Here is a 20,847-nt window from a genome sequence, read left to right as displayed (position 1 = left end):
AACCCTGAGTCTGGCCACTTGCAGAAGTTCTATGATGACTCTGCGGTAGTTGGGTGCATCAGAGATGGGCAGGTGTCGGGGTACAGAGGACTGGTGGGCAGGTTTGTGGAATAGTGAGGGAGGAGTCACCTGCTCCTGAATGTGGCCAAAACCGGGGAAAGGGTGATTGATTTTAAAAGGAAGAGGACTGTGAAACACGTCCTGTATACATTCTGGCAGAAGCTGCGGTGGTGGAGGGGAATAAATACTTCGGTGTTCAACTCGGCCAGAGACTTGACTGGAAAACCAACACCAAGGCTGTTTACACGAAGGTGATCAGCAGACTCATTTTCGAAGGAAGCCGAAATCCTTCTATGTGTGCAGCAGTGTGTCGCAGATCTTTTACCAGTCAGTTGAAGCGAGTGCGGTCTTCTTTGCCGATTTACGTTGGGGGGAGAAGGATCGTTACAGAAAATCTTTCCTAACAAATACAATAAGCACATACAGCAGTTCATCCCCGTGCGACAGGGGAACACACAATAGTCTTCGCTTTATCATTTAATACATTATTATTCCTCTGTATTTTATTTTTAGGTAAGTCTGCCCAGTGCTAAGTGTGTTTTAAAATGTTGCTACTGTATCGAAAGAATTTCTCACTCATTATCAGTAAAATATTATTATTATCATCATCATCATTATTATTCTCCAGCCCTTTATCTCGTTCATTAATCAACTTCCCAGCTCTTTACCTCTCCCGGTTTCACCTATCACCTCCACTCCCGCCACGTTCTAACTCCCTCCCTTCCTTTCCAGTATTGAGGAAGGATCTTGGTCTGAAACCTCGACTGCTCACTCCTCTCCATACTTGCTGCCTGCCCTCCCGAGCTTCTCCGGCATTTTGTGCGCGTCGTTTCGGAGATATTCTGTCCTGTTGGATCAAATGCGCACGCGCATTGGTCTTGGGGGGAGGGGGGCCTAATCGTCCCCCATTAACGCGCATGCGCTCAGTAGACGGGAGGCTCGGGAGGATCGGCCGCAGGTAGGAACGGGGATCTGGGTGGGACATTAATCGCCGGCGTCTGGACAGCGACTGAAGGACAGCTATTGTGTGTGCCGACCGCAGTGCTCCTGCACCCCGGGACAGCCCTATCCCCCCTCTCTCAGCCCCACGATCGGCAGGCAGGCCCAGGGAGATTTCGGCTCAGCGGCGCTGGCGCCGACGCCATTTGTGCGGCGCATGCGCATCGCTGGAATCCTGGATGGCGGATAGATAGGCTTCTCGTGCGTAGGGGCTTCTGGGTAAAGAGGCAGCCATGGGTGATACAAACAGCAATTTCCCTGTACAGTCGGAGGAAATGGGCGAAGACTGCCGAACTCCAGCGGTATAGTTCGAGGTTTAGGAACTCGGAACAAAAGTATAATTCCCAGTTAATTTCGCATGAAGAGTCTACCTTCCAAGTCAGTGAAAATGTCAATTAGCGCTGTATGGCAAAAAACAATCTTTCCTTCAGTTTTAGTCTCTGGGGAAATAACCTCGATTGTCCTCGATTACAAGTGACTTGTGGCTTTCACATCACGAAAGTGCCACACTCCAATGAGAATAACTACTGCCCACCCATTTGTATTCATTGGCATTGAGATAGATGGGTTCATCACTGTCAGTCAGCAGGGTGGGGGGGGGGGCGTAATTAGAAAATCTCCAGGATCAGACATGTAGTAACAAGGTCTCTTTGTAGTGTTGTTGAACATGACCTGAACTTGAAATAACACCAACAGAGACAAATTGAGCCAAGTCACAAGTTGATTGAAGGCTGAAACAGCCCATTCTGATATAGAGAGGAATACAGTCAGGTAATTTGATGGTTAGTCAGGATGCCTGATCTGTGCCTTGTTAGAAGATGAGGTTCATATATAAACATAGGCCAACAATGTTGTTCCCTTCCACATAGCCCTCTATCCTACTAAGCTCCATGTACCTATCTAACAGTCTCTTAAAACACCCTATTGTGTCTGCCTCAACCACCTTCACTGGCAGTGCATTCCATGCACCCATGACTCGTGTGACAAACATACCCCTGACATCTCCCCTTTGCACCTACCTCCAAGCACCTTAAAACTATGCCCCCTCATGTTAGCCATTTCAGCCCTGGGAAACAAGACTTTGGCTATACATACGATCAATGCCTCTCACCACCTCATACACAACTGTCAGATCACCTCTCATCTTCCTTGGCTCCAAAGTTCACTCAACCTATTCTCATATGGCATGCTCTCCAATCCATGCATCATCCTTGTAAATCTCCTCTGCCCTCTGTCTATAGTATCCACGTCCTTCCTGTATGTAGGGGACCAGAACTGAACACAGCAGCAAAAGTGAGGTCTAACTAAGGCCTTATATCTGTAAATCTCCTCTGCCCTCTGTCTATAGTATCCACGTTCTTCCTGTATTGAGGGGACCAGAACTGAACACAGTACTCCAAGTGGGGTCTAACTAAAGCCCAGTTAGAAGATGAGGATTTTATACATAAATATAGAAACATAGAAATCTACAGTACATTTACAGGCCCTTCAGCTTGAGACGAACTTCGTAACATTATCAGAGCTCATGATAAGACTAAAATTGCACCTGAAATATTGTCCTTCACCCACTGACCTCTTTTCCAAACATTTTTACAGATTTGAAATGGCAGAACACTTGTGCACGGGAATCTCAAGCCCAACAACATGTCAGTCTTACTGTCTCTGTCCGGATATTTAAGGAGTGACCAAATATTTTCTTTGCAACACCAACACATCTGTTGTCGATCCTTGAAGATGAAGAATTATCTCAACCCAGCTGGAAATGTGCTTTGTGTCTGAAATGAAGTTTTCTGTTGTAACTCACTGAAATCCACAGGAACCGGGGTGCTGAGAACACACCAGCATTTGTTCACTGGAGATCAGTTCTTCAACTGCATTGATTGTACAAGGGATTCAAACATCTGACTGTCTGAATTGCTAGATGATTGATCGCAGTGAGATATCATTCTCCTTCTCTCAGTGAGGGAAGGGATTCACTCACAGCCTAACCGCGGACACGCCAGTGAGTTCACAGTGGGGAGAGGCCGTTCACCTGCTCTGTGTGAGGGAGGGGAACTACTCAGTTATCCAGCCTGAAGATACAACAGCAAGTTCACACCATAGTGAGATATTACACTTGTTCTGACGGTGGGAAGCAATTAATTCTGTCATCGATGCTAAAGACATCTCCGAAAATTCACCAGTGAGAGGACATTGACCTGCTCAGACTGTGGGAAGAGATTTATTTGGTTATTTCAACTGTAGGAATATCAGCGGGTTCACACTGGAGAGCGGATGCTCACCTGCCCTGATTGTAGGAAGGGGTTCACTCGGTCATTTCAGCTGAACGAACGTCAGCGAGTTCACACTGAGAAGATGCCGTCTACCTGCTCAGACTGTGGGAAGGAATTCACTTCGTCATCTTACTTGAAAGTACATCAGCGAGTTCACTCTGGTGAGAAACCGTTCATTTGCTCAGACTGTGGGAAAGGATTCACTCGGTCATCTCACCTACTGAGACACCAGTTAGTTCACACTGGAGAGAGGCCATTCATCTGCTCTGACTGTGGGAAGGGATTCATTTGGTCTGCTGAACTGAACGCACATCAGCGAGTTCACACTGGGGAGAGGCCGTTCACCTGCTCGGACTGTGGGAAGGGATTCACTCGGTCATATCATCTATACGCCCATCAGCGAGTTCACACTGGGGAGAGGCCGTTCACCTGCCGTGAATGTGGGAAGGGATTCACTGACTCATCCTCATTACTGAAACACCACTTAGTTCACACCGGGGAAAAACCGTTCAACTGTTCTGAATGTGGGAAAGGATTCGCACAGTCGTCCACCCTTGTGAAACATTACCAAACTCACACTGGGGAGAGGCCATTCACCTGCTCTGAATGTGGGAAGGGGTTCATTCAGGCTGTTCTGCTGAAGGACCATCAGCGAATTCACAATGAAGAGAAACCCTTCACCTGCTCAGACTGCGGGAAGGGATTCACTCGATCATCTCAACTGAAGGTGCATCTGAGAATTCACAACGGGGAGAAACCATTCATCTGCTCAGACTGCGGGAAGGGATTCATCTGGTCATCTCAACTGAAGGCACATCAGCGAGTTCACACTGGGGAGAGGCCGTTCACCTGCTCGGAATGTGGGAAGCGATTCACTCGGTCATCGCAACTACACTCACATCAGCGAGTTCACACAGGGGAGAGGCCGTTCACCTGTTCTGAATGTGGGAAGGGATTCACTCGGTCATCCAGGTTACTGAAACACAAGCTAGTTCACACCGGGGAGAAACTGTTCACCTGTTCTGAATGTGGGAAGGGATTCACTCGGTCATCTCAACTGAAGGCACATCAGCGAATTCACACTGGGGAGAGGCTGTTCACCTGCTCAGACTGTGGGAAAGGATTCTCTCGGTCATCCAAGCTACAGAGACACCAGTTAGTTCACACTGGGGAGAAACTGTTCACCTGCTCTGAATGTGGGAAGGGGTTCATTCAGGCTGTTCAGCTGAAGGACCATCAGCGAATTCACAATGAAGAGAAACCGTTCACCTGCTCAGACTGCGGGAAGGGATTCCCTCGGATATCTCAACTGAAGGTACATCGGCGAGTCCACTCTGGGGAGAAACCGTTCATCTGCTCAGACTGCGGAAAGGGATTCATCTGGTTATCTCAACTGAAGGCACATCAGCGGGTTCACACTGGAGAGAGGCCGTTCACCTGCTCAGACTGTGGGAAGGGATTCATTCGGTTAGCTCATCTATACACACATCAGCGGGTTCACTCTGGGGAGAGGCCATTCACCTGCTCAGACTGTGGGAAGCGATTCACTCAGTCATCTCAACTGACGGTACATCGACGACTTCACTCTGGGGAGAGGCCGTTCTCCTGCTCAGACTGTGGGAAGGAATTCACTCACTCATCCTCATTACAAAGACACCGGTGGGTTCACACCAGGGAGAGGCCATTCACCTGCTCTGAATGTGGGAAAGGATTCACTCATTCATCTGAATTACTGAAACATCAGCGAGTGCACACCGGGGAGAAACCCTTCATCTGCTCAGACTGTGGGAAGGGATTCACTCGATCAGCCACGTTACAAAGACACCGGCGGGTGCACACTGGAGAAGGCTGTGCCCTTGCTCTCAGTGTGGGAAGAGATGCACTCAGTCACCCGATCTCGTGACGCACCATGATCACACTGGAGAAGGCCGTTCTCCTGCTCTGAACTTGGGAAGAGATGAACTCAGTCACCCGATCTCGTGACGCACTATGATCACACTGGAGAAGGCCGTTCTCCTGCTCTCAGTGTGGGAAGAGATGCACTCAGTCACCCGATCTTGTGACGCACCATGATCACACTGGAGAAGGCCGTTCTCCTGCTCTGAACTTGGGAAGAGATGAACTCAGTCACCCGATCTCGTGACGCACCATGATCACACTGGAGAAGGCCGTTCTCCTGCTCTGAACTTGGGAAGAGATGCACTCAGTCACCCGATCTCGTGACGCACCATGATCACACTGGAGAAGGCCGTTCTCCTGCTCTGAACTTGGGAAGAGATGCACTCAGTCACCCGATCTCGTGACGCACCATGATCACACTGGAGAAGGCCGTTCTCCTGCTCTGAACGTGGGAAGATATTCACTCAGTCACCCGATCTCGTGGTGCTCTACGGAGCTTTGACCAGAGGCCTACTGGAGAGATGCGAAGCTCAAGTTTTCCGATCGAGTGTTAAGGGCAACGACGCTGGGCCATTTTGCTGGGAGTTTTCAGCAGCCGCCAATCACCATTCGGGATTGATTAGCAGGAGCGAAGGGAAGTGAGACAGGGCGAGTGGAGCGGCCCCCGCCCCCGCCCCCCCCCCCCCCCCCCCGTCAGAGCGGACAGAGTCAGAGTGGGGATTTTGGGGCTTCAGGGACGAGCGGCTTCAATCAGAGAAGGCAAAAGTAAGCTGTCTTCTCCTTTCTTTACATTTAGAACAGTAGAGATGCCAGGCAGGATAATGAAATGTTCTTCTTGTGGATGTGGGAAGGCAGGGAGAGATCTCTTTGAGAAGTGCATCCAGCTGCAGCTTCTAACAATCGCGTGTAAGGGGTTCCTTCTTTATGTTAATCAAAAAGGTTTCTTTGTTATGTTAAAAGTACAAATGCTTCTTTGTTATGGTAACTGGTGAGAGAGCAGCTGACTCGCAGCTCCTTTGGGTTATAATTACTGTTAACCATTTGGGGTTTTATGTTATTCTTTCTTGTGGGGCTGTAAGCTGGTGTCGCGCAGGCTATTGGGGAGTCGGAGGGGAGATCGAGAGGAAGACAGACGTGCTGGGAGTGGCCTGGTCGATCAGTTCCAGGTGGTCCCAAGCTGTGAGTTGTGGGGTCGGAGCAGATCGCAGGGGAAGAAGGAAGGTCCCGAGCTCTAACTGTGTGTGCACGAAGAAACTGAACTGTGATAAGTCGGGCGCCTTTTCTTGTTTCCATTCATTCCTTTTTGTATTGTATCTTTATTAATCTCATAGTCCAAGTAAGATTTATAAAGTGTAATTTGTAAAATGTACATTGTGTGCTGGCTGGTGAATGATGTTTGAGGCCGTATCGGGTGGCATTGCACAGCGACCGATGGATGGATGGGGGACGAGGTCTCCCCGAGATGCCATAGATTAGAAGGATGAGGGGGGAACTTCATAGAAACATTTCGAATGTTAAAAGGCATGGACAGAGTGGATGTGGCAAAGTTGTTTCCCGTGGTGGGGGAGTCTGGTACGAGGGAGCATGGCTAGAGGATTGCAGGGCGCCCATTCAGAACGGAGATGCAAAGAAATTTTTTTAGCCAGAGGGTGGTGAATCTGTGGAATTTGTTGCCACGAGCGGCTGTGGAGGCCGGGTCATTGGGTGTGTTTAAGGCAGGGCATCGAAGGTGATGGTGAGAAGGCGGGGGAATGGGACTAAAGGGGCGATTGGATCCGCACATGATGAAATGACGGGGCAGACTCGATGGGCCGAATAGCCGACTTCTCCTTTGTCTTATGGATGCGTTCGAGCTGATGTAGCTGAGTGTTACGCGCGGTAAGGTGTTGGAGCTGGAACCCGATGAGCTCCGGATCATTCGGGAGGCTAAGGGGGTGACGGAGAGGACATACAGAGAGTGCCGTGGTTTTTCGTGCCTCACAAATGACCAGGAGACGCAGAAGATTCTTCAAGAAGGGTTAAACTTTAATTTGCAAATCAAAGCTGAGACAGTCATTGAGCTAGTCGCTGATTGCCCACCGATCTCTGGACACAGCATTTTTTATAGTATATGTCCAGTTGTATTAGCATATGTAATCGATCTATAGTTGCATATTACACGTACATCATGTCCCTATTGTTCCTATCAATTGGCTTAATCATGTTCTAATCTACATCTCTTAGCTACCTCTCATTAACATACCATTGTCTTCTACATTTTTAAGACTTCAGTCTCCTACCAAATTGGGTACATGCATAGCAAATAATAAACTCAGAACTGACCAATGTTCTAATCTACATTTCTTTAGCTACCTCTCATTAACACACCATTGTCTTCTACATTCCTAAGATTTCATTCTACTAAATTGAGTACATGCATAGCAAACTGACTAGTTACACAGCAAATGATACAAGTTTTATACTCCATAATATTTTTGTACTCCAAAAATATTAGTCGGCACCCAGGGCGCAGGACACAGGAAACTGGGGGGCAGACAGGTAGGGGAAAGGGGTTAAGAAACCAGTGCCGAACAGCCCTGTGGCCATCCCCCTCAACAACTGATATATCAGTCTGGATGCTGCTGGGAGGATGAGCTCGCAACAGAGGAAAGTCACAGCATCTGGGTCTCTGGCACCGAGTGTGGCTTAGAAGGGAAAGGGGGAGGAGAGGCAGACTGCGGCGATGGGTGATTCATTAGTTGGAGGAACTGTTCTGTGGGTGAGAATGATCTTCCCAGTGCCAGGGTCTGAGACATCTCGGACTGACTCCTCAGCATCCTTAGTCGTCATGAGGTTCTGCAAAGGGAGTTCTGGGAGTGAGGCACGAAGTTAAAAGGATTGCCACGCGTGCCACGCGCCAGAAATGGCAAGATCATGTGGCTTACCGGGCGGCTACGGAGTCGATGTGGGAGGGAGAGCGTAAGACGTTTGGATCATTGGAGCCTGCGAGGGTTGTGGTGTGCAGGAGTGTGTGTGCATTGAGGGAGAGCGGGCACCAGTGATGGGCAGATACAATCGCATACGGCTTGTGGTGGGGGGAGGGGGGAATGGAGGGCAACAGAGGAAAAGAAGGTGAGGAAGCTGCGAGGGAGGGGAAGAAGGAGGGAGGAAGCAAGAAGAGGATTGAGGGGTCGGGGTTGGGCAAGTCGGTGGGAAGTTGGGGAGAAGATGGAGGTAGGGCTCCATCATGATGTCCAAGACCCCTGTGTCTGGAATTGACCCCATTTCAATTGGGGGGGTGGGGGAGCTGAGCTTTGTCTCCGTGCCGACAGGAAAATGAATCGTTAGACAGCGTATGGTAGTATTTGATAATAAATTTAGTTTGAACTTGAACTTTGAAACATGTTGTCCGTAAACGTGGGAAGGGTTTGACTGTTTTCTAAATGCAGAGAGAGAGAGAGAGAGAGAGAGTACAGTAAAACAGAGGCAGGGAGGGACCTGGGTCCTTGCGCAGGATTTTCCGAAAGGTTCACTGCAGTTTGAGTCACTGGTGAGGAAGGCGAAAGCTATGTCAGCACTCATTTCAAGTGGACTAGAATATAAAAGCAGGGATGTAATGTTGAACGCTATTAAGTCCTTACCTGAAGTATTGCGAGCAACATTGGGCCCCTTGTAAGACAATAAAATTTAGACCATTGGGCCCATCGAATCTGCTGCACCATTTCATCACGGCCGATCCATTTTTCCCTCTCAGCCCCAGTCTCCTTTCCCCAATCAAGCTAAATATACGTAAAGACGGCCTCCACAGTTGCCTGTGGAAACAAATCCCAGAGGTTCACCACTCCCTGGCTGAAGAAATCCCTCCTCATCTCCGTTCCATAAACAAGTCCCTCCCCATCTCCGTTCCATAAACAAGTCCCTCCCCATCTCCGTTCCATAAACAAGTCCCTCCTCATCTCCGTTACATAAACAAGTCCCTCCTCATCTCCGTTCCATAAACAAGTCCCTCCTCATCTCCGTTCCATAAACAAGTCCCTCCCCATCTCCGTTCCATAAACAAGTCCCTCCCCATCTCTGTTCCATAAACAAGTCCCTCCTCATCTCCGTTACATAAACAAGTCCCTCCTCATCTCCGTTCCATAAACAAGTCCCTCCTCATCTCCGTTCCATAAACAAGTCCCTCCCCATCTCCGTTCCATAAACAAGTCCCTCCTCATCTCCGTTCCATAAACAAGTCCCTCCCCATCTCCGTTACATAAACAAGTCCCTCCTCATCACCGTTCCATAAACAAGTCCCTCCTCATCTCCGTTCCATAAACAAGTCCCTCCCCATCTCCGTTACATAAACAAGTCCCTCCTCATCACCGTTCCATAAACAAGTCCCTCCTCATCTCCGTTCCATAAACAAGTCCCTCCCCATCTCCGTTCCATAAACAAGTCCCTCCTCATCTCCGTTCCATAAACAAGTCCCTCCCCATCTCCATTCCGTAAACAAGTCCCTCCCCATCTCCGTTCCGTAAACAAGTCCCTCCCCATCTCCGTTACATAAACAAGTCCCTCCCCATCTCCGTTACATAAACAAGTCCCTCCGCATCTCCATTCCATAAACAAGTCCCTCCCCATCTCCATTCCATAAACAAGTCCCTCCCCATCTCCGTTCCATAAACAAGTCCCTCCCCATCTCCGTTACATAAACAAGTCCCTCCCCATCTCCGTTCCATAAACAAGTCCCTCCTCATCTCCATTCCATAAACAAGTCCCTCCCCATCTCCGTTCCATAAACAAGTCCCTCCTCATCACCGTCCCATAAACAAGTCCCTCCTCATCTCCGTTCCATAAACAAGTCCCTCCCCATCTCCGTTCCATAAACAAGTCCCTCCTCATCTCCGTTCCATAAACAAGTCCCTCCCCATCTCCGTTCCGTAAACAAGTCCCTCCCCATCTCCGTTCCATAAACAAGTCCCTCCCCATCTCCGTTACATAAACAAGTCCCTCCGCATCTCCATTCCATAAACAAGTCCCTCCCCATCTCCGTTCCATAAACAAGTCCCTCCCCATCTCCGTTACATAAACAAGTCCCTCCTCATCTCCGTTCCATAAACAAGTCCCTCCTCATCTCCGTTCCATAAACAAGTCCCTCCTCATCTCCGTTACATAAACAAGTCCCTCCTCATCTCCGTTCCATAAACAAGTCCCTCCGCATCTCCGTTACATAAACAAGTCCCTCCTCATCTCCGTTCCATAAACAAGTCCCTCCCCATCTCCGTTCCATAAACAAGTCCCTCCGCATCTCCGTTACATAAACAAGTCCCTCCTCATCTCCGTTCCATAAACAAGTCCCTCCCCATCTCCGTTCCATAAACAAGTCCTTCCCCATCTCCGTTACATAAACAAGTCCCTCCCCATCTCTGTTACATAAACAAGTCCCTCCTCATCTCCATTACATAAACAAGTCCCTCCTCATCTCCGTTCCATAAACAAGTCCCTCCGCATCTCCGTTACATAAACAAGTCCCTCCTCATCTCCGTTCCATAAACAAGTCCCTCCCCATCTCCGTTACATAAACAAGTCCCTCCCCATCTCCGTTACATAAACAAGTCCCTCCGCATCTCCGTTCCATAAACAAGTCCCTCCCCATCTCCGTTCCATAAACAAGTCCCTCCTCATCTCCGTTCCATAAACAAGTCCCTCCTCATCTCCGTTCCATAAACAAGTCCCTCCTCATCTCCGTTCCATAAACAAGTCCCTCCTCATCTCCGTTCCATAAACAAGTCCCTCCCCATCTCCATTCTAGAAGGATGCCCGCAATTTTGAGGCTGTATTCTCTGGTCTGAAACACTCCCGTGGTAGGAATAACATCAAGGGTTATCAATATTCGATAGGTTTCAATTAAGTCGCCCGTCATTCTTCTAAATTCCAGTAAATTAAAGCCCAGAGACATCCACTGCTCTTCGTATGACAAGCCATCTAATACTGGAGTTATTTTCGGTATCAACGTCCTTTGAACCATTTCCAGTTTCAGCACATCCTTTCTAAGATACTGCCTGTATGTCTCAAAGCTGCATACATCTTGCTAAGTCACGTCATTACATCCTTGTTTTGACATTCTCGTCCTGTTGTAATGAATGCTAACACCGCACTTGCCTTCCTTACCACAGGCCCCACCCGCAAATTAACCTTTATGGAATCCCGCTCAAGAACTCCCAAGTCCCCTTTGGATCGCAGTTATTTTGTTCGTATTTTCTCTCCAGTTAGAAAATAGTTGACCCTTTCATTTGTTCTGCCACAGTGCATAGCCGTACACTTCCCATCGCTGTATTTCACTTGCCATTCTTCTCTCCATTCTCCTAATCTGGCCAAGTCCTTCTGCAGCCTCTCTGCTTCCTCAGAACTGTCTTCGTCCTCCACCTATCTTCATATCGTCTGCAAACTTTCCAACAAAGCAACCAGTTCCCGGCATCCGGATGCGGCGTAAGCAGACTCGGTCTGAACACAAACTCCTGTGGGAAAACCACTAGTTACCGGCAGCCGTTCGGAAAAAGGCCCCCTTCATTCCCACTCTTTGCCTCCTGCCAATCGGCCACTGCTTTATTTACACTAGAACCTTTATTGTAATACCATGGGCTTGTTAAGCAGCCTCATGTGCGGCACCTTGTGAGACGCCTTCTGAAAATCCAAGTACACGGCGTCAACCTATGTTGAAAGGAGAATCAGCCAATCCTCCTTTGTCTGACCTGCTTGTTATCTCTTCAAAGAATTCCAACTGGTATGTCAGGCAAGATTTTCTCTTTAGGAGGCCATGCTAACTGCAGTCTATGTTATCATGTGCCTCCAGGTACCCCGAGACCTCGTCCTTAATAATCGACTCCAACATCTTCCCAACCGCTTAGCTCAGACCAGCTGGCCGAGAGTTTCCTTTGATCCGTCCCTCTGCTTTCCTGAAGAGTGGAGTGACATTTGCCATCTTCCAGCCTTCCAGAATGTAGTGAATTCTTGAAAGATCATTACTCAGTCACCACATTCAGAACTCTGGTGTGTTCAGACCTTTCAACTTTCAAAGAACCTTCTCTCTAGTTTTGGTAACTTCTCATGCTTCCTTATTTCCTTGTCCCCCCCCCCCCCATTACTATTTCTCCAGCGGTCTGATATTCACTGTCACCTCTCTTTTATGTATCTAAAGAAACTTCTGGTATCCTTTTGGCTAACTCGCTTTCATATTCCATCATGACACTGTAGTTGCATTCTGTTCATTTTGAAAGCTTCCCGATCCTATAAATTCCCATGAGTCTTGTTTCTGCTCTATTGCACGCCCCCTCCTTGGCTTTTATCTTGATGTTGACCTCTCCCGTTAGCCACAGTTGTGTCATCTTGCATTTAGAATGTTGTTCCTCTTTGGGATGGTGCATGTTGATGGGATTGAGCAGTTTAAATGGTATCAGCACAGACTAGATGGGCTGAAGGGCCTGTTTCCCTGCTGCACTTTTCTATGACTCTATATATCTTGCACCTTCCAAGTTGCTTCCAGAAATTCCAGCCGTTGCTGCTCTGCCGTCAGCCCTGCCAGTGTTATTTTCCAATCAATCCTGGCCAACTCTCTCTCTTGCCCCTGTAATTCCCTTTACTCCATTGTAATAGTGATACATCAGACTTTTACTTCTCTTCGACTTTCAGGCTGAATCCAATCATATTATGATCAGCTGTCCCTAAGGTTTCTTGTACCTTAAGCTCTCAAACCAATTCTGGTTAACTGCACAACAGCAAACCCCAGACAAGCCAGTCCCCGAGTGGGCTGGAGAATGGGCTGCTCTTTTGCCTCATCATCAGCTTCTCCTTGCTAGGAGTCTCACTGCAGATTGCCGCTGTATGTAAACCAACTACCTCATTCTCAACACTTTCACTCCAGTTCCCACCCCCGCCAAATTAGTCTAAAGCCACCGGAACAGCTCCAGACTACTTGCTGGCAGAGATATTGGACCCCTTCCGGTTCAGGTGTAACCCATCCCTTTGTACAGGTCCTACCTTCCCCAGAAGAGATCCCAATGATCCATAAATCTTAACCCCCCCCCCCCCCCACCGCTCCAGTTCCTCAGCCGAGCATTCAAGTCATCCTATTCCTACCCTCAATGGCACACGCGGACAAGGCAGCAACTCAGAGAATAGTACCCGAGAGGTCCTGTTTTTCAACTTTGTGCCCAGCTGTCTAAAATATCTCTAAAGGATCTCTTGGCCTTGACTACCTCTGTCACTGGTGCCAATATGTACCAAGACTTCAGTCTGCTCACCCTCACCCCTTGAGAATGTCATGGAGCCCGATCCGAGACATCACGGATCCTGTCACAGGGAGGCAATGTACCAACCAGGTGTCTCCATCTCACTCACAGAACCTAGTTTCTGTTTCTCTGCTGTAGGAATCTCTGATTAACACTGCAGTCCTCCGATCCAGCCACTAAGGCTCCTCCCAGTAGGCTGTCCCCTCAGTACTATCAAAAGTTGTACTCTTATTATTGAGGGGGAACGGCCACAGGTGTTCTCTGCGCTGGCTTTGCGTACACCTGACAAGTCACCCACTTAGCTGTCGCCTGCTGCAATCTAAAGGTGACTACATCCCTGTAGCCCCCGTCTACCACCTCCTCATTCTCCCGTGTGCTCAAAGGTCATCAGCTGAAGCTCCAGGTCCTCAGTATGTTCTCTCAGGAGCTGGAGCTCGGTGTAGCTGTGTTTATCAAATAGTCTGTCGGTCTCCCAGACTTCCGATAAATATAGGAATTAAGTACCTTAACGGAACCATCTGTCAGACACAACATTGAAATTAATTATGTCACTGTAGCACTTGAAATTGTATGGAATCACCTGCTGTTAGCTTTCTCCTCCAGTGTATGAGCATTTGAACTCATTTGTTTTGGGGGTGTGGGGGTGGGAACTGTACCGAGAGAGTCTTCGAGAAAATTGTCTGTCTGTGATAATGAAGAAGCACTCTCAGATCTTCGAGACCTTCCAGAGACAATTGGTTGCTCGTCCAGGGCCCTGCCCTTACCCTAATGTAGCCATCAGACTCAGCAGTCTCATTTGGAGGGGGGGGGGGTGTGAATGTATTAATCGTCACCCCGGATGTCTCAAAGAATATGGCGGAGATTTGGAGAGGTGGATAAGAATGCCGTGTGTGTGTGTTTTGTGTTTATATGTGTATTTGGAATTTGTACGTCTCCGTGTGTGTGTGTGTGTGTGTGTGTGTGTGTGTGAGAGAGAGAGAGAGCGAGAGAGAGAGAGGGGGGGAGACACACTTAGTGTGTGTTTTGTGTTTATATGTGTATTTGGAATTTGTACGTCTCCGTGTGTGTGTGAGAGAGAGAGAGCGAGAGAGAGAGGGGGGGGGAGACACACTTAGTGTGTGTTTTGTGTTTATATGTGTATTTGGAATTTGTACGTCTCCGTGTGTGTGTGTGTGTGTGTGTGTGAGAGAGAGAGCGAGAGAGAGAGAGGGGGGGGAGACACACTTAGTGTGTGTTTTGTGTTTATATGTGTATTTGGAATTTGTACGTCTCCGTGTGTGTGTGTGTGTGTGTGTGTGTGAGAGAGAGAGAGCGAGAGAGAGAGAGGGGGGGAGACACACTTAGTGTGTGTTTTGTGTTTATATGTGTATTTGGAATTTGTACGTCTCCGTGTGTGTGTGTGTGTGTGTGTGTGAGAGAGAGAGCGAGAGAGAGAGAGGGGGGGGAGACACACTTAGTGTGTGTTTTGTGTTTATATGTGTATTTGGAATTTGTACGTCTCCGTGTGTGTGTGTGTGTGTGTGTGTGTGTGAGAGAGAGAGAGCGAGAGAGAGAGAGGGGGGGAGACACACTTAGTGTGTGTTTTGTGTTTATATGTGTATTTGGAATTTGTACGTCTCCGTGTGTGTGTGTGTGTGTGTGTGTGTGAGAGAAAGCGAGAGAGAGAGGGGGGGGGAGACACACTTAGTGTGTGTTTTGTGTTTATATGTGTATTTGGAATTTGTACGTCTCCGTGTGTGTGTGTGTGTGTGTGTGTGAGAGAAAGCGAGAGAGAGGGGGGGGGGAGACACACTTAGTGTGTGTTTTGTGTTTATATGTGTATTTGGAATTTGTACATCTCCGTGTGTGTGAGAGAGCGGGGGGGGGGGAACACACTGTTAGTGTGTGTCAATTATATGTGTGAGTGTGTGTGTGTTTTGTGTTTATATGTGTAGTTGGGATTTGTATGTCTGTGGGTGTGTGTGAGAGAGAGAGGGAGGGAGACACACTGTTAGTGTGTGTCAATTATATGTGTGAGTGTGTGTGTGTTTTGTGTTTATATGTGTAGTTAGGATTTGTATGTCTGTGTGTGTGTGTGAGAGAGAGAGGGAGGGAGACACACTGTTAGTGTGTGTCAATTATATGTGTGACTGTGTGTGTGTTTTGTGTGTATATGTGTATTTGGGGTTTGTACGTCCCCGTGTAGCTCCGTGTGTCTGTGTGTGTATGTATCAATACGTGTGTCAGTTTTGTCTGTCCATGTCTGCTGGTGTGTGCGTGAGTGTTTTCATGTGTCTGTTTGTGAATGTGTGTGCCTCTGTGTCTAGGTCTATGTATTCGTGTGTTCCTATGTATGTGTGTGGGTGGACATGTTTGTAAGCGCATCTGCGTGTATGTTTGTGACTGGTTGTGTGTGCACAGGTGTGTCTGTGAGTATAACCCTGTGAGTGTGTGTCCGGATCTGAATGGGTGTGCCTGTTTGTGTCTCCGTATGTGTGTGGGTGATCTTGTCTGTTGTATGTGTTTTGTATCTGTTTGTGTAGGTCGGCTGTCCATGTATTTTGTCTGTGTGTGTGAGTGAGTGTCTTTGTGTCTGGGTGAGTGTGTTAGGATCCGTCTCTGTCAGTATGTTTATAGTGCTTGTGTGTGCATGTGTCAGCGGCCCCAGCGTCCGAACCGCGACTGAAGGAAACTGACTGTGCTGCATCACTCCGCACCCCGGGACAGTCACAGTCCCTTTCCCTCTCTCTCTCAGACCCACAATCCGTAACCCGACCCCGGGGAGCTTTCTGCCAATGAGGGAACGTGCTGGCGTCAATCCTGTGATGTATGCGCAACGCTGGGACGATGGCGGATAGGGTCGATTCCCGATCGTGGGGCTTTCTGGGTAAAGAGATAGCCATTGATGATACCACCACCAATTTCCTGCCAAGCCAGCAACTTCCTTGTAATTTTTTTTCTGTAATCGTTTAACCTTGTTTACATATTTTTCTGCAGGTCGGTGACCACAACTGCACGCAATGCACCAAATTAGGCTTCACCAATGTCAACAACTTCAACAGTACGTCCCGCCAGCTGCATTCAATACGTTGATGTCTGAATGGCCAAAGCTTTCTTTATGACCCTATCTACCCGTGACGCCACTTTCAATGAGCGATAGACCCGTATTCACTGTGCTGCTCACTGTGTAAGACCTACCCTGGCTGTTCCAACCGAAAAGGCGAGACCTCGCACCTGTCTGCATTAAGTTCCATTGCCACTTCCAGCCAAATTTTTTCCAGCTGATCCAGGTCCCTCTGCAAGCCACGATAGTCTTCCCCACCGCCCGCTGCAGCCCCCAACCTTGGTGACATCCACAGATATCCGTCCGTGAGAACAAGCGGGATCTCCCAGTGGCGAACCAGTTCGACTTCGTGTTCCCGTTCCGATATGTCCATCCACGTCCTCCTCTACTGTCGCGATGATGCCACCCTCAGGTTGGAGGAACAAGGCCTTATATTCCGTCTGGGTGTCCTCCAATCCGATTTCTCGAACTTCTGGTAATGACACCCCCTTCACCATTCCCTAATGGCCTTTTCACTCTCTCGCCTTATCTCCTTGCCTGCCCATAGCCTCCCCCTCGTGCTCCTCGCCCTTTTCTTTCTCTCTTATCGGACTCCTCCTTCTCCGGCTCTGTATCTCTTCCACCGATCGACTTCCCGGCTCTTCACTTTATCCTTCCCTCCCCAGGTTTCACCCATCACCTTGTGTCTCTCGCTGCTCTCCCCCACCCCCCACGCTTAAGATCTACTCCTCATCTCCTTCGGTGGACCATCCCTACCAAAGGGTCTCGGTCCGAAACCGGTCTACGTTTTTCCCATAGACGCTTTTTTTTTCCCGTAGACGTTTTAACGGGTCTCGGTCTAAGTTTCTCCCCATAGACGCTGCCGCCTGGCCTGCTGAGTTCCTCCAGCATTTTGTGCGTGTTGCTTGTATCTCCAGCGTCTCCAGATCTTCTCTTGTCTGCAAATACGCTGACTCGGTTAACCGCATTGTCATCCAGATCTTAATATAGAAGGGAAAAACAAACAACAAGAAAGGACCCAGCACCAGTCCCTGCGGCACACTACTGGTGAAAGGGTTCCAGTCAGAGAGGCAGCCATCCACAATCACTCTCTGGCTTCTCCCTCAAAGGCAAAGCGTCTTCTATTTACTACTTCCTCCTGAATGCGGAGCGTCTCAACAGTCTTGACCAGACTGCCATGCGGGACCTTGTCAAAGTCCATGTAGACAATGTCCACTGACTTGCCTTCACCCACTTCCCCATGTCCCCTCATGCCCTGACTGATAAGAATCCACTCACCTCTGTCTTAAATACACCCAGTGACTCGGCCTCCGCAGCTGCCTGTGGCAGTGAATTAGACAGACTCCCCACTCCCTGCCTGAGGACATTCCTCTTCATCTCCATTTTGAAATGACACCCTTCTATTTCGAGGTGGTACCCTCTGGTCTGAGACTCTCCCACCGTAGGAAACATCCTTTCCACATCGACTGTATCGAGACTTTTCTTCTGAATTTCAGTGAGTGGAGGCCAAGAAGACGTCAAATGCTGCCCACATGACAAGCCTGACCCTGGAATCATTTTCAGGGACCTCCTCTGAAGCCTCCCCAGTGGATAAGCACATCATTTCTTAGATGAGGGGCCCAAAACTGCTCAGGATATTCCACGTGAGATGTCACCAGTGCTTTATACTTTGCATCCTTGCTTTCATTTTCAAGTCCCCTCACATTCAATGCACGCATACATTTGCCTTCTACTGCTTCAACCTGTAAGTTAATGCAGGGTTCTCAGTAACGTTAACCGTTAAGGCTAACAAAATGGCTTCTCTGTAATATTGACTGATGAGGTAACGGTTCTCTGCGGCTGCGATGTTTGGCTTGTGTTATGTACCCCTAGGGTTCATGTTTTCTGTGGACAGTCACTTTAAAATGTCAGTAGAATGAGGCTGGCTTTTGGACACTGACCCCCCCCCCCCCCACCCCGTGAACTGGTGCTGCTAACGAGAGGGAGATGAAGAACAGAGGGGGAGGGAGAGTCATGCAACACATGAGAGAGAGAGAGAGAGAGAGAGAGACATAACTCAGTATCTTGGCGTCTTCACTGATTGTTTACTTTTGCTCCAAGGACTTTGCCTGCTTGTGTGAATCCCTGCTGACACAGCGAAGTGGTGCTGGGTGCCTGCTGAGACAGCAGGGAGTGGCCAGTTTGATGGACACAATCATTTGATGGATGGCTGATACCCCGTCGGGGGAGATAAAAGACGGGTCTGCGGAGACACCGAGAGACACTGCAAGAGTGTTGTGCACTCACAGGAAGGTGGGTGGGGGGGGGGGGGGCTTGGAGGACCGAATCGGGAGATCGGTTACAAAGCTCACAGTGTGACGGCAGGGCCGGTGTGTACGTATGTGCGTCCACACGCCAGAGTGACGAGTCCGCCACGGAAGAACGGTCTAGCTGAGAATGGAGGGGTGATAACCGAATGACAAGCATTGGTACAACGGAACGAGAAGACAGTGGAAGGTTTGCCTGCTGCAGCTGCTCAAATCTCTCTTTCTCTCTCTCTCTCTCTCTCTCTCTCTCTCTCTCACACACACACTCACTCTCTCTCTCTCACTCTCTCACTCTCTTTCTCTCTCTCACTCTCTTTCTCTCTCTCACTCTCTTTCTCTCTCTCACTCTTTCTCTCTCTCTCTCTCTCTCTCACTCTCTCTCTCTCTCACTCTCTCTCACTCACTCTCTCTCACTCTCACTTTCTCACTCTCTCTCTCTCACTCACTCTCTCACTCTCTCTCTTTCTCTCTCCCTCTCCCTCTCTCTCTCTCTCTCCCTCTCCCTCCCTCCCTCCCTCCCTCCCTCCAACGTTACACCAACAACTACTTCGACCTAAGCTGAACTTTCATCAGCTCCTAAGACTATTCATTTACCCCTAGACTTTGGAAGTGCTTGGTTTTTGATTCCTTTTACCACACTTCTGTACGTATAATTCTAACCCGTAATATCTACATATTTGCATTTTATTTTTGTACTGTATTACTTAGTTGCTCATAAACTTTATTAGTTACTAGTAATTACAGACTCCAACATACATTCCATTTCTGCTGGTTTGACAACCCGGTTACGGGGTACGTAACAGTTGTAATTACAAATAACAGGGAACTACCCAAAGAATGACCTGTTATGCTATCCCGTATGGTGGGGACCGAGAGAGGGTTCGCAGCCTTGTCGGCGAGGCGAGTGAAGAGGAAGGGCGAGTTTGGGAATGGCTGGCAGGTTCCCGGACAGCGGATACCGGAATTCGAACGGTTCGGAGGTCGTTTGTGGATGGATGGGGAAGGCGTGAGCTCCAATGAATTAACTTTGTGCACAAAACTGATAAATTTACTGAGTGGCGCCTTTGTTTAATTTGTTTCTACCAACCACACCACCAAGAAGAGTTATAAAGAGTCATCATTTAATCGTACATTGTGCACGGTCTGATATTTCACGTCGTGGACTTGTACCGGGGTGCATTACACGGTAATGATTTGTATGACAGAATTGATGGCTTTGTGCCAAGTCTGTGAATGATACGAGGATGGGTGAAGAGGTAGTGTTGACGAAGAAGGGAGTTTATAGAAGGAATTGGGCGGATAGGAAAATGAACAAAGAAGTGACATGGAATACAACATAAGGATTTCAGCGAAGTCTCTGATAGGGTACTGAATGGTAAACTGGGATGAAAAGTTGGATCACTTGGGATCCAGGGGGAAACTAGCTGGTTGGGTTGATTCAGGATGATGTTGGAAGATTGTCTTTCAGACTGGAGCAGTTGCTCAACCGCATGCAAATCAGTATAGGGTTAATAAAACCAGACAGCTAAAGGTGTGGCTCAGAGATTTGTGAGGGAGAAGTAGGTTTGAATTATTAGGACATTGGCATCAGTATTGGGGAAGCAGCCTGAAATTAGATTCTTATACTTTTCTAAACTTATTCTTTATTCTGGAGAGTAAGCCAAACTGCAGAATAAAGAATAAGATGAAAAAGTTTATGAAGGTGTAAGAATTTAATTTTAGGCAACATGGAGACAAAGTTGAAAGGTTGGTGAAAATGGGACTAAAAGTGCAATATTTGTATTCACATAGTATACAAAATAAGGTAAATGATCTTACAGTGGAGTTAGAAATTGGCTGATATGACATTGCCAGCATCACTAAGTTGTGGCTGAAAGAAGATCATAGTTGGGAACTTAGTAAAATGAATTCAACAGTGGCTGGATGGGAGATGCCAGAGAGTAGTGGTGGATAACTGTTTGTCAGGATGGAGGCCGGTGGCTACTGGTGGGCCTCAGGGATCTGTACTGGGACCAATG

The 20,847-nt window shown here is 48.3% G+C and overlaps 1 protein-coding gene across 3 annotated transcripts; it reads left to right on the top strand.

Moving 5' to 3' along the window:
- The first annotated feature begins 981 nt into the window (after positions 1–981).
- On the top strand, positions 982–19,959 carry LOC132385862 (gastrula zinc finger protein XlCGF57.1-like). 3 transcript variants are annotated; one of them, XR_009509320.1, is made up of 4 exons: positions 982–1,018; positions 2,656–5,996; positions 16,457–16,520; positions 18,624–19,959. XR_009509320.1 is itself a non-coding variant. In XM_059958091.1 (2 exons), exon 2 carries the CDS (start codon positions 3,334–3,336, stop codon positions 5,233–5,235), a length of 1,902 nt encoding a protein of 633 aa, XP_059814074.1. In that variant the 5' UTR covers positions 982–1,018; positions 2,656–3,333; the 3' UTR covers positions 5,236–8,245. The 3 variants fall into 3 exon arrangements, 1 of the variants encoding a protein (XP_059814074.1); XR_009509321.1 differs by lacking the exon at positions 16,457–16,520; XM_059958091.1 differs by lacking the exons at positions 16,457–16,520; positions 18,624–19,959 and having other exon boundaries at positions 2,656–8,245.
- Positions 19,960–20,847: the final 888 nt, after the last annotated feature.

Source organism: Hypanus sabinus, assembly GCF_030144855.1.
Source record: "Hypanus sabinus isolate sHypSab1 chromosome X2 unlocalized genomic scaffold, sHypSab1.hap1 SUPER_X2_unloc_3, whole genome shotgun sequence".
In the NCBI taxonomy this organism is placed as follows: domain Eukaryota; kingdom Metazoa; phylum Chordata; class Chondrichthyes; order Myliobatiformes; family Dasyatidae; genus Hypanus; species Hypanus sabinus.
Note: the sequence above shows the minus strand (reverse complement) of the source record. Positions and strands in the feature narration are given on the sequence as shown.